The sequence below is a fragment of the Lissotriton helveticus genome, chromosome 3_2, assembly GCF_964261635.1.
Source record: "Lissotriton helveticus chromosome 3_2, aLisHel1.1, whole genome shotgun sequence".
Classification (NCBI taxonomy): domain Eukaryota; kingdom Metazoa; phylum Chordata; class Amphibia; order Caudata; family Salamandridae; genus Lissotriton; species Lissotriton helveticus.
In genome coordinates this window covers 156,648,302-156,662,529 of record NC_136062.1, presented here as the reverse complement: position 1 = coordinate 156,662,529, position 14,228 = coordinate 156,648,302, and the positions used below count along the sequence as shown (strand labels likewise).

At 44.3% G+C, this 14,228-nt stretch overlaps 1 protein-coding gene and 1 pseudogene across 3 annotated transcripts in view; one reads left to right on the top strand and one right to left on the bottom strand.

Moving 5' to 3' along the window:
- LOC144826141 (small ribosomal subunit protein eS10 pseudogene) overlaps positions 1 to 3,553 on the bottom strand; it is a 79,766-nt pseudogene extending 76,213 nt beyond the window's left edge. Inside the window, exon 1 of the transcript XR_013609693.1 lies at positions 3,205 to 3,553. The product of XR_013609693.1 is annotated as a small ribosomal subunit protein eS10 pseudogene (transcript). The remainder of the gene's footprint in view (positions 1 to 3,204) is intronic.
- A 1,069-nt stretch (positions 3,554 to 4,622) lies between these two features.
- PSTPIP1 (proline-serine-threonine phosphatase interacting protein 1) overlaps positions 4,623 to 14,228 on the top strand; it is a 643,783-nt gene continuing 634,177 nt past the window's right edge. Inside the window, exon 1 of one of the 2 annotated variants that reach the window (XM_078684947.1) lies at positions 4,623 to 5,088. In XM_078684947.1, the coding sequence (XP_078541073.1) occupies positions 5,056 to 5,088 (33 nt within the window). In that variant the 5' untranslated portion in view covers positions 4,623 to 5,055. The remainder of the gene's footprint in view (positions 5,089 to 14,228) is intronic. The other variant, XM_078684948.1, reaches the window with a different exon arrangement.

Here is a 14,228-nt window from a genome sequence, read left to right as displayed (position 1 = left end):
GATTAAAAGAGACTGTAAAGGAACGAGAGGAAAAGAACTTTTTGCTAAAGATAAGAGAGAGCCATATTGTCTGACGAAATGGAGGCCGGCACCCCGAACCGCAGAGCTAAATGTATAATAGGTACACTAATAGTAGGAGTGATAATATTAATAGCTTTAGTGGTAACAATTTCTTATGTAAAGGGACATGAGGAAGAGGTAAAGGTAACTGATGTGAATTCTGTAGAAGCGCTTACACCTACTGTTGCTGGTGAGAAAAGAGAAAACACTCAAGAGAAAGCGTTATTAGCTGCAGAAGCCCGCAGGTTACACGTAGATGAGTCCCAAGGAGACTTTAGGTCAAATGCTTATGCTAAACTCTTATATGAATACGTGGATGCCATGGAGGTTAAGGATTGCTACGTCTGCATGCAGTTGCCGGCGTCTGTAGATGAGGGTATTAGGTACCATCACCTCCCGCTGACATATGGCATTACATGTAGCTTATTGCTTAGTATATTTTATGAGAGAGATAGTTTCGAATACTATTTCTCCAATTATGATTCAGTGTTGCCAGAAGTCCCAAATTATAAGCAGATGAACAAATGGGACTACTGGAAGAGTGAAGACAGATTGGCCAAGTTCTTCATTCCTTGGATTACCTTAGATACTTCACATGCCCGTAGAAATAACCTGACATGCAAGGTGTCAGAAGTTGAGAAGAAGTTCATAGGGCAGGTGGATGATCGTTACAGGAGACAAAAGATTTTGAAAAAATCAGGACAATGGAAAACACATTGGACCGAGGAAGAGAAGGCACACAAGAGAAAGGGTAGTAGTGGTCCAATAGCTTTAGATAAGACACAGAGGGGAAAGCTATGTCTTCACCGAGCCAAAACGTATTATGAAAATGTATACGTGGGTGAAGTTGACTGTGAACATGCTTTCAATCTAGAGTACTATACTAAGGATTTCCTGAAGGGAATGCAAGTGATTCCAAATGTGTATTTTGTATGTGGAAGAAATGCCTACGTGAGACTACCTGATAACTGGTATGGATCATGTTACTTGGCAATTGTCTTCCCCAAAATATATCATGCACAAGACTTAGTGATCATTGAGGGCAAGACATCTTCGAGGGGAAGGAGAGATGTAGGCGATGCAGAAATGGTTGGAGATGTCTTTGGAGCTATGTTCCCTCTTTTGGGAGTAATCCTTAATGATGTTAAAATTAGACGACTGGCAACAGTTGTCGACAGGTTGTCTGCCAGCACAGCTCAGTCCTTAATGCTGGTAGAAGGAGAGATGCAATCGATAAGGGCTATGGTTCTTCAAAACCGTCTTGCGTTAGATGTCCTATTAGCAAAAGAGGGCGGAGTCTGTAAGGCTTTGAAGGTCCAGGAATGCTGCACTTACATTCCAGACAATTCGAAGCCCCTTGAGAAGGTTATTAAGAACATAACTAATATTCACAAGGAGATCGAAGACTTGAGTAGAGAAAATGTCTGGGAAAAGGTGGGCCACGGAATGAGTGAAGTTGGAGGGTGGATTTCCACCTTAGGCAAAAGCTTTGTTTGGTATATCCTAAAGCCTATCATCATAATATTGATCTGTGGGATTATATTGTGGGGATTGGTGAGGGTATTCAAATGGTACAGAGCAAGAAGGTCAGAAAGGGCCCAAAGAGAGCAGCTGCAGAGATTGGCTGCCATACAAGATAATCAGTACAGGAGCTTGAGGGCTCTGGAAGCGCAGAGAATGCCAGCAATAACTGCAGTCTAAATGTTAGTGATGACCCCGAGAGGTCATCAAAGGGGGGAACTGAGAGAGCGCAAACTGACTTAAATGTATGAGTACATCACACTTACCTGTAGTAAGCACAAATCATGAGGAGAAATGCCATGAGTGCTAATAGTATCTGCAATTATATTCTGAATGTATAGCTAATGTAGAGATTTAAGTAGAAGTGGAACTAATACAGAAATGTGTGACATTATATGATTTTAGTAGATGTGATTATTTCTGAATCCATGTCGTGTAGCTGTTAAACATAAGATGGTATGTGGTTAAACGCAGAATGTGGTAGGCCTTAGGGCCAGAGCTAAAAGGGAAGGTGTTTCTTTTCACGACACAGATTGTATTAATGTTTTGGCCATTGCATTAAATGGGCCATGATTTATAGAGATGTATACTGAGTAATAGAATAAGAATATTAACATGCTTTAATTAATGAAGAAGTTGAATGCTATAATCCTGATGAAAAATATTGTAGGCCTGAAATGTTTTAACATTGATTTACACGTATATGTCTGGGCTGAGAAATGTTGCAGGCCTTTTCTTTGGAAGTCTATGAGAGTTGGGTTCTTGGCTGCAGATATCTGTCTGCAAAGGAAGAGGGGGGATCCAATTATAAATGAATGAATAGAGGTCTGTTCAGTAGACGGCCTAGACATGGAGGAGGGTTCCGGAATGTTTGAGGGGTATCAGCGGGCCGGAGAAGAGTCTGAGAAGCAAGGTCAACTCTAACGTATGAGGCCCAATACAAGGCATCATGGAAAAAGCCAGAAGCTACACCACGTGAGGGGCGTCTCGCAAGGGGCGTCTCAAATGATGTTGACTGTTTTGTATTAGGGACAGCACCCCTGGGTGGAGTTAGAGCAGATACCTGAGGACCCTTTAGAGAGCGGATGGGTAGGCAGAGAGGGGTCATGACTGGAGAACTATAGGTTTTCACCAAGAGACTTAGAGTGGGTGACTTCCCTTGGGGGTCATTCACTGCTGACACCTTTGTTAGGTTGGGACTTGGTTAAGTAGGGATACCATCTAGAGCAGGGTAGGGACAGCCTAACCTGTGCGTTTTCCTCCAACCTAAATGAAGGAGAGATATGCGTCTATGCTGATAGCTTTATTATTCTTAGAACTTGTGTTAGTGATTTCTGTTGCTCGTCTGAGGGCTTTCCGAGAGCACATGTATGTAATTGGACCTGTGTATCTCGTGAATCTCATTCTGAGATGCCTGTATTTGCAGCTTATCATATCTTTACAATAAACTTTTGAAAGCTAGAAGTTGTTTGTGATCTTTGGGAGCAGAGTCCTTTATTGGGTGAACTAATTTGGAAATAGGTGCACTTTCTTTCCTCACAGACAGGCAACAAAGGTTCAGTCGACCAGATCGAGGTTTGGATCAATAGATATAAGGTATCGATCAAAATCTCGCCCTTTCACCTTCAAGACCTTTGGGACTTGGTCTGCCAGTCTCTGGGTGGCTTCTGCGCAGGGTAGCTGGTACAATTTCAGGGGGCAGATGCAGGAAGTCTCTTAGGTACTGGATGCCCTCATTGGTCAGATACCAGTAGAAATGCCTCCAGGCAAACTGGTCCTTCACGTAACCACGTGATTTTAGAGACTGCATGGCCTTCATGACATGTAGGTTGGGATCATTCTTGTCATCCAGCTCCGGATGCTTGGGCATGTGGACATCTTTGTTAGCCACCATCACTCCCTCCTTGAACAGGAGCTCATAGATAGAGATTCGGTTCTTCTTGGGCATCAACATCTCTGCGGCTGCTTGTAGGCCTGGGGCAGAACAGGAAAAGCCTGCCTTATCATGACATCTCCTGCAATCCTGAGTATCTGTATTATGCCTGCTGCAACCCCGAGTGTCTGCCGTATCGTCACGTCTACTGCAACCCTGAGTATCTGTATTACGCCTGCTGCAACTCCGAGTGTCTGCCTTATCATCACGTCTACTGCAACCTCGAGTATCTGCATCAAGCCTGCTGCAACCCCGAGAATCTGCATCACGCCTGCTGCACCGCCGAGTATCTGCATCACGCCTTCTTCAACCCCGAGTATCAGCATCACGCCTGCTGCACCCCCGATTATCTGCAACACGCCTTTTGCACCCCCGAGTATCTGCAACATGCCTGCTGCAACCCAGAGTATCTGCCTTATCATCACGTCTACTGCAACCTCGAGCATCTGCATCACGCCTGCTGCAACCCCGAGAATCTGCATCACGCCTGCTGCACCCCCGATTATCTGCAACACGCCTTTTGCACCCCCGAGTATCTGCAACATGCCTGCTGCAACCCCGAGTATCTGCCTTATCATCACGTCTACTGCAACCTCGAGCATCTGCATCACGCCTGCTGCAACCTCGAGCATCTGCATCACGCCTGCTGCAACCCCGAGAATCTGCATCACGCCTGCTGCACCCCCGAGTATCTGCAACACGCCATCTGCCAACCCGAGTATTTGCATCACGCCTGCTGCAACCCCGAGTATATATATTACGCCTGCTGCAAACCCCATCACGCCTGCTGCATCCCGAGCGTCTGCTTTAACATCTCGCCTGCTTAAGGTGAGAGGTCCTACAGCATTCAGAGATACTTCACTGTTCCATTTTTCTGAAGTTCTGAAAACACCCCAGCTACAAACACAAAGAAAACAAATACTGCTGAGAAACTGATATGATGTTGAAAGCCCACGTTCTAGTGCGAACTCAGAAGTGTGCGTCTGTTTGCTGTTAAATCTGCCTCACTTCCTGTTGGGTGAACTTGTGCCATCTTTGCGGCGGCAGGGGCGGGAGGGGACTCTGACAATGCCTCAGTGTACGCTGCTACGACGTCTCTGCAGAGCTTTCGGAAACTGCCACACAGTGGAGAAGAGAGGATGCAGTTTGCCGATGCTCGGTGTGCTCGAAGACTTTACAGTTTGTTTCTGTGCAAGACATTTGCTGGGTCCTCAGTTCAGGTTTCAGTGAACTGAAAGGGGCCTGCCTGAGGGTTTTGTGCACGTGCGGTTAATGACCTCATCTGGCAGCCCGGGGCTTCCTCATTTCCACCTCCCTGCAGGGGGTGGACTTCAGGCCTCGGTGGTTCCCGCTTGTCGGCTTCGGCGGGTTGTGGCCGCAGCATCTGGAAGCTTCTGTTCTTCTGAGCCTGGAGGAGGCCGCTGAGAGGACCAACAACACCCTTCCTGGCTGTGTTCACCTGTTGCACGCACAAGCGCGTGCGCCCGGATCAGCACCTCCCGAGCAAGAGAGCAGCGGGAGCGAGGCTGTCAGGAGCCACCATGGCCCGGATGGAGTTTAAAGATGCTTTTTGGGTAAGTGCCCGACAGAAGCCCGCTTACATGTAATATCAGCGCACTTGAATACAACTCTTTTTGATCATTCGATGTCTGAATGAATGAATGCATAAACTGAGAAGCACAGTGGACTGAATTGCCTGTGTTTACTTTTGCCTGAAAAGGGAGACTCCTAGTGGATTTTAGCAGATGCAGAAGAGCTGACCTTTTACCTCATCCTCTTTTCCTAAGAAATGATGAGGTGCCGCTCACTACATTTGTTGGCTGTGATTCGGGACTATAGTTAGATCTGTCACTCTGTAAGATTTTGAGATCTATGTTTGTTCTGTTGTATTTGATAATTAGCACGTTAAAAATCATTGAGAGGACATCAGAGCCGGTATTACTGGAGTAACCATGCCCTCGGGTAGGGAGGGAGTCGTTTGCATCCTCCATGTCTCCTCCCAAAGGGTGTAATCAACGACAACTTCCTTGGTGGCTTACATATATCACAACCCTGACGGCTATTTTACTCATGCATCTGAATCAGTAATGTGGCTGAGGTGCCCCAGGGGAACGTCACTATACATGGCATGGGTGCAAAATGCTCAAATGTATGATGTGTAATACAGAAGAGTCTAGGAGCAATTAAGAGGACTCCGCTCCAAAGACTTGAGGCAGACCTTTTGTTTCCATTACATATCATATACTTGGAGTGGGCTTTGGGCCATCCTCTTGGTGATGATTGGATGGCTTTGGTGTCTGACTCAGTTACATGAACTCCCTGTTCTTGTGTTTGTCCCACCCAGGAACATTTCTTTCTTACAGTGTTCTTATTGGATAAGTTGTATCGTTCTACTGCATACATGAGCAACCTTTTTATTTGTTTTGAGCATTCCATGGGAATACCTGTATTTCTTTATCTCTCTTCCCTTTTCCTCTTCCTTCCCCGGCCCACTCACTTTTCACTCTCCACGTTCTCCGATGCTCCTCATCCTGCTCCTACTAACCATGTTTTAATTTTTTTTATTTTTCAAGTGGGCCCAGCAGCTGCCAAGTTGCTGACAGGACACTCACTTCCTTATTTAGCTTATTGCGCACACTCTTTCACATTTGTAACATTTTATTTACCTATTCGAACAGTGGCATCTGCAATGTTGAAAAATGTCAATCAAAAATAGCCAACATGCAGCATAACCCAGGCGCACACGTGTGTCACAAGACACAGGTGTGAAGTGTTATGATACACATGTGTGCATGCATCACAATGCTTTGGTAGCCTACCTGCCAAACTTTAGCGAAAAGCATTGCCGAATACAATAGGTTAATGACAAGACCTATTGGTTTTGACAATGATTGTTGTAATATTTGCGTGTGCAGCCCCGTAAAGGGCGCAGGGGACTGCAAATACATGCGTTTTGCAGGATATTTCACCCACAGGTATTGTTTTTCAGAGGTGATAAACTTTCCGATTCCCTGAAGTTGCCAACTTTGCCACACTCCCAAAAGTTTGTTGGCAAAATCATAAATGTACACAAGCCTAGTTTGTGTGCTCTCTAGAAGGAAAATGGCTATCTAGACCAGCTTCATGATTGTTTCTCGCCATCACATTCTCCACGTTTAGTGGATGGTGCAAAGAAAATAGGAGGCCTCAAGGTATGATAAGCGCAACATCTGACATCATCACTTAAAATCCGGGTCCAGCACCCTGTGAGGGACCCATAGTTTGGTACCACTTGACTTCTTATTAAGCCTCTATAAATGAAGACCTGCTATACACAAAAGTCGTAAACAAGCTAGCCTAAAAGCTATTTCCATGAACTATTAAATAATTTATTTACGACATGCAGCAGACTGGAATTAATAGATCATGTAGGAAAAAAGTCACACGCCATAGCTCGTTTAGAAATATATTCTGTTATGTGTACATATTATCAGGGCAGTGGCAGATATAACATCTTTCCTTCTATAATTAATTTCCTTATCAAAGGTTTGACTGGGAGTCTGGAGTCAAAAGCAGGCCTGGAAAATATGTCAGTACCAGCCTCATGTGGAACAAAGTGAGCACAATGTGCAAGCCAACCGTCCGCAGGAAATATTCCAATATTTCAGAGCATGGGACAGTACAGAGAAGCATTATTTCTCAGCACAGCAAACAACATATCAGTATGTATAGAAATTGTGTGTTTCTCCGTCAGTGCTGGTTCCGAGGAAAAACACCAGAAAGTGGGCCCATTTCTTCCAGCCTACCTTGGAATACTTCACATTAAAAGTGGTAGAATCCCTGCCTTAGTAGCAGTGTCAATGAAGATGGCCGACCTCTAAGTTCCACAAACTTATAGGGAGCAATGTCAGCCAAGTGATCTGGTGACGAGATGCAGAAGGAACTTGATTGAAACCACTTTTCCACCTCTTTCGATTTTTGTTGAGTGAGCGACATGACCTAAGTGACTGTGTATCCTAAAGGAAGCAGGGGTCAATGAAGAGGCTCAGGGCCAGAGGAAGAGAATTCTCAAGGAAGCACACGTTCAAGCAAGACAAACATCTTTGGGAACAAGAAGCAAGACAAACATCTGTGGGAATGAAAAGCAAGAGAAACATCTGAGGGGACCAGAAGCAAGACACATATATGAGGGATCGAGAAGCAAGACACATATCTGAGGGATCGAGAAGCAAGACAAACAACTGTGGGAATGAGAAGCAAGACAAACATCTGTGGGAATAGCAAGAGAAACATCTGAGGGGATGAGAAGCAAGAGAAACATCTCAGGGGGTGAGGAGCAAGAGAAACATCTGTGGGAATAGCAAGAGAAACATCTGAGGGGATGAGAAGCAAGAGAAACATCTATGGGAATGAAAAGCAAGAGAAACATCTGAGGGGATGAGAAGCAAGACAAATATCTGAGGGGATGAGAAGCAATACAAACACATGTGGGAATGAGAAGCAAGACACACATTTGTGGGAACAGCAAGAGAAACATCTGTGGGAATGAAAGGCAAGAGATACATCTGAGGGGATGAGAAGCAAGAGAAACATCTGTGGGAATGAAAAGCAAGAGGAACATCTGAGGGGATGAGAAGCAAGAGAAACATCTGTGGGAATGAAAAGCAAGAGATACATCTGAGGGGATGAAAAGCAAGCGAAACATCTGTGGGAATGAAAAGCAAGAGAAACATCTGAGGGGATGAGAAGCAAGAGAAACATCTGTGGGAATGAAAAGCAAGAGCAGCATCTGAGGGGATGCGAAGCAAGACAAATATAAGAGGGGATGAGAAGCAAGATAAACATTGGTGGGAATGAGAAACAAGAGAAACATCTGAGGGGATGAGAAGCAAGAGAAACATCTGTGGGAATGAAAAGCAAGAGCAGCATCTGAGGGGATGCGAAGCAAGACAAATATCTGAGGGGATGAGAAGCAAGATAAACATTGGTGGGAATGAGAAACAAGAGAAACATCAGAGGGGATGAGAAGCAAGAGAAACATCTGTGGGAATGAAAAGCAAGAGCAACATCTGAGGGGATGCGAAGCAAGACAAATATCTGAGGGGATGAGAAGCAAGATAAACATTGGTGGGAATGAGAAACAAGAGAAACATCAGAGGGGATGAGAAGCAAGAGAAACATCTGTGGGAATGAAAAGCAAGAGCAACATCTGAGGGGATGGGATGCAAGACAAATATCTGAGGGGATGAGAAGCAAGATAAACATTGGTGGGAATGAGAAACAAGAGAAACATCTGAGGGGATGAGAAGTAAGAGAAACATCTTAGGGGATGAGAAGCAGCCGCAGATAGGAGGTAGAAGGCTGGACATGGAGGGGGTGTAGCACGAGACCTGAAGGCATATTCTTCCTAAAGTGTAGAATTATGTAATACATACCTCTACCTCATCAGTATTTTGAAGCATGGCACACATTGGCGAAAACAGTTGTCTAAACTTATTACCCTTAACATTGTAAAGAATTTCACAAATGTTTCTTTCGTGAAGGTTTTCAGGTACTAATCAATTCAGTATAAGATAAAACTCCGTGTACTACTCAGTAAAAAAATTAATTCAGCTCAGTCTGCTCAGGTGAGGAGATCTTATGTACAGAAGTCAAATAAAAGCAACATCAGTATATCAAAAACAAATTCTAAAAAATATTAAGTTTTAAAAGCGAAGCAAAAACGAGATTTATTTTGCAGTGGCTCGTCTTCTAAAGATATCTCCGGTATTGAAAACATATAAGGAGGTCTTGACCTATTACTCCTTGCTCCAATCTTTTTGTTCAAAGAATACAGTGCTACTTTTACAGACGGCGAAACAGCGACGAAGGGGCACTGCACTGGCCGTGATGTGTGCGGGTTTCTGTTGGATGAAACAAAGCAACTCTTGTGCTCATGACCAGGCCTTGCCTTGGGGCTCTGAGGCTTTCAATAACAGGATTATGTACCTCTCATCTGAGTTTACATAATACGTGTCTTCAAAAAGAACAGTAAATCCATGCGAGTACAAGAAAATACCTGTTAAGTCAATTTTCAGGTCAAGCAGCACTAGGTTTGACAATAGCGACCTTTTAATATTTGTGTATGTTAACTTCCTGTCTGTATTGTCACCTGTGATCCAACACCTGTGGGACTGCAATGGGGACTCCAAGTCCTGGTAGATTATTCTGTTTCCTACCTACCATTTGACAATTGGCCTGTCAAAGATACAGACAATGGTGCCCATTCACCAAGGCATTCCTGTAGTTCAATTTTATGTACTCATACATGAATGAATGAAAGAATATTAGTCTTATAAAGCGCAAGCTTTGCCCAAGGGCGTCAAAGCGCTATGGATAGATCCAGAGGCAGGTGGAACACAGAAGGGTCCCAGCGTTCAAAGGGTGAAAAGCCATGTTTTTAATGCCTTGAAAAACAAAAAGTAAGAGTCTTGCCCAGAGATCGATAGGGGGAGGCAATTCCAGAGCTTAGTAGCAGCAACAGGAAAAGCTCTTCCCCCATCTAGTTACCAGAACCTGGGAACTATCAGTCAGTTTTTGCTGGCCGACCGCAGATGTTTGGTAGGGACATATCATAGGAAGAGCCTGAGTTGTGAAGAGCCTTATGGACAAGGCAGAGGGCACTTGAACAGAATTCTCTTTCCCAAGGGAGGCCAGTCTAACTTACAAATGGATGCCGCAACATACTGGAATTTGGGAACATCAATTACAAGTCTGGCCGCTGCATTCCGTACAAGCTGCAGTTTGTGGATGGAACCCTTGTTGATGTCCAGATATAGTGCATTACAATAGTCTAATCTGGACAGGACCAAGGCCACTGGTGCCTGCTTCCGAGAAGAAAGGAAGAGACAAGGAAAGATCTTCCTAAGAATCCTGATGATGCCAAAGCAGACGGATACCATTCTGTTGATCTGGGATTAAAGGAGAGAGTGCTGTCAACTATAAAGCCAAGTTTCTTTGCTGTTGGAGCTGGACTGGGACAAGAACCGAGCATTTCAGGGCACCAGGAGTGGGACCAAATGGATTGTTGGTCACCAAAAATCAAGACTTTGGTCTTGTCACCATTGAGTCGCAGATAGATGTCTACCATCCAGGAGGCCACGGCCTGCACGCAGCTTCTTAAATTTGCAGCAGATGCTGCAATGCTGTTGGTAATTGACACAATAATTTGTGTGTCATCCGTATAGGACAGTGCCTCTAGCCCAAAGGATCCTATAACCTTGGCCAACAGAGCTACACATATGTTAAATAGGGTTGGACTCAGTGATGAACCCACTGGAACTCCGCAAAAGGTATGAGTGGCGTCAGAGAGGAAGTGATTCAATTTTAACTTTTGTCACTGGTCCGTAAGAAATGAGGACAGAAACATCAGAGCGGCGCCTTTGACCCCATCTCACTAAGATGGTTAACCAGCCTCATAGGCAAGATGGTGTCAAAAGCAGCAGTTAGGTCTAAGAGGATTAGAAGAGAGGTGTATCCTGCATGCTTTGTGAATTAGCCCCAAAACTATTAGAATGGGAATAAAATGGGAACATTCGTGGAATATTAATATACAACTAGTTCAAATGGAATGGACTTTGCCATCTTTGTACTTATCAAGAGCAATGTATTCTACACATCTGAGGAGGCTTGCAATATGAAATACGAAAAGTTGTATTTTAGTTACATTTAGTTTAGTCATAAATACGTTTATTTTCATTAGAAATATACACATCCTTAAAAACACAAAATTAAAATGTTAAAAATGTACTAAAACGTAGAATGAGCAACATTTAAAGGAATTATCTGTCATTTTCATGACGGAAATATTTCAATGCATTTTGTCTATCTACAGGATTGGTTACATTTAGATTGAACATTTGCTACACGGTTTATCGTAATGTATATACATGTTTTCAAACTAATGGAATAAATGGGACTGTGTCAATTGATAGGTGATGGATGCAACAAAAGTTGTGGAAAAAAATAAGGGCGTTGTCATGTATCATGTGTATTAGTACATCAGTGTCATCTCCTCGCTCTAGAAGTGGGATGACGTCCCCACCTGAGGTAAAGAAGGCGGCATGGGCTGTTGGTGAGGCAGAGAAATGGAGGTGGGAAATGGGAAGGACATAAGTAACCTCAGTGTCATCTTAATCTTTTTGGAACCCCGACCAAAACATATTTTGGGGTCTCCTGTTAGGAACAACTTTGAATTTTAGTATTCATGTTTGCTAAATCAAGCCCTATGTAGACTAACAATATTGAATTATGCGAAATACAAAATACACAAAAATATAAGATACAAAAATACACAGACATGAGCTAGAGAGAAAGTTCACTTTCCCAGGGGGCCCCCTGGACGGTAGGGGACCAGGCCCGGACTGGCCGTTTCGGGCACCGGGCAATCCCCCGGTGCGCCGCAAGGGTGGGGGCCGGTTTTGGGCCACGGGGGCCGTTTGTGTTACAGGGCCGTTTTTGCAGCATAGCTGCAAAATCGGCCCTGTAACAAAATCGGCCGAAAACCGGCCCCGCCAAAGAGCTCGGTCGCACCCCCAGGGGGCCGGCCAAGCACTTTGCCAGGGCCGATTTTGGTTCTCAGTCCGGCCCTGTAGGAGACCTGGGAAATTGCACACTTTGCCCATGTCCAGTGCTGTTCTCGGGCGGTGTGATCGGAGCCACTCTACTCGGTGGTGACTTTAGTGGGGCGCCATGTTTTCAAGTATAACAGGGTTTCAAAAGAACCTGCTGCCTCGTTCCTTGCCTGCAGCAATTTCCAGGCAACCATAAAAACATCAAGATAACTCTGGTGATTGATGGACCTGCTGCAGAGAGATCGGAGTTGTGTCTAGTGGAAGTTTTGACTCATCATAAAGTAGCACAGGAGGTTAAAATGCCTGCTGCAAATCAGGTAAACAATGCAGATCACAAAGTAATGTAAATAGGTAAATGTGTTACTGCTTCTGTCGGAGAAACCCTTTTGTTACTTGCAGTTTATAAGGTTAAATCCTAATTTAGAACAGTGAGCTATTAACTATCAACAAAGAGCTACATGCAAACCGCACGGTATAGATTAGAGGTAATGATTTTCCCCCTGTCTTTCATTATCCTAATGTTGCAGAAAGGGTTAGAAAGTAGAGTAGAAATCAAGTCCTATTAGTAAAGCCAACCCCCAACCATGATGTTATGTTGTAAATTCCGAGTTTGTTCATCTGCAGACCAAGCACTCAAACTATACTGTCTACCAGTAGAGATGACTTGTGACTCCTACACCTTGTAGTCCTCTGCCTGATGAAACATTTCCTATAGACAGAGTTGCACACGTATGATTCATTGTCTCTGTGTAATGTGTATGTGATGTAAAGTGCTGTGACACCTTACTCTGGTATGAGTGGCCTATACAACAAATGAAATGCAAGAGAGAGAGTTGTTATGGAGACTTGAGGGGCACTGTTAAAGGGTGGTACTGAGGGAATCCGTGGAGGAGGAGGTCTTTGGGGGGGCTCCAACAAACGTCGCACCAGGGGCCATCAGCGCTAAAGCTGGCCCTGACCATGTCTTAAAATATCTTTGATTGACCTGATTCCTCTTCCTGCCACCCCCTGCTTCCTCCCTGTGTCCTGACATAGCTGTGACTCCTCTCTAGTCTTAAAAAAGTAGCAACTGTAAATTGCTGTTGTTGGGTCTTAAGTCTTCTGGGTCTCACAGTCTCATGGAAAAGAGTAAAGGAAAGAAATACACTGTACCTTACCTCAGGGCGCTTCATGGAATGGAGACGGTACATCTGAAGGTGAGTCGGCTACCTTTGTTGTGCACAGCCACCAGAATGTGCTTCATATGAGGGTCCTTGAACTGGGGAGGGTCTTCCTACATTTGGAGCTGCAGAATACTTGCAGGAGCTTTTGTTGACTTCTATTAAGCTCACAGGAATCGAGTTTTGCATTTTGTTAGCACAATATTTGGGGGTAAATATGTTAGCTCAGGTGTTGGCATGGAGCCAGTGTAGTGAGGTCAGGGAAAAGGAAATCCATGCTTGCTTGCTGATGCGTGCTGTGTCATTTGAAATACTGGACTTGATGGTTTGGCAGTCCAAGGTACAGGTTCGCACTGCTAGTAGGTAGTTCTCTACAAGCATATAAGGCAGGATATGGGCAATGAAAACCCCTCTTGAGGGTCAGAGACATGGCTGCCTGTATTTACAGACCTTTCCTTCTACCAAGGTGAAACAAAGGCAACATCATGTGTCACTTCTGTGATTTCAAATAGGTGGGAAACAACACCGGTATTGACTGCTGGGATTCTACAATACAAAGAGAGATTCAATGTGTGTTGACTAGTGTACAATGCGACGGTGGAAATTTGCTTTGAAGATGTATCTTCAAGTTTAGTACAGACCTCATCAGCAAACAGCAGATAATGTCTTTGCATGCAAATTAGTCGAGTTTTAAGTAGGTAATTTGTCTGCATTAGTGTAGTTTCAGAGTAGTTCAGGTCCAATGTTCTGATCAACAAATGTTATCTCCAAAGGAATGCATAATTGTGCCTTCTTACGATGTCTGGTGCCATGATATGTATAGAGACAAATGTTTGCTGTGATGTTAATGCAAACGAGAGGAAATAACACCCTGGGATGGTGGTTGGCTATCTATGCTAATGACTTATGATGTCATTTACGAACTCATACCAACATAGATACGCAGAAAGGCATGCACTTTAA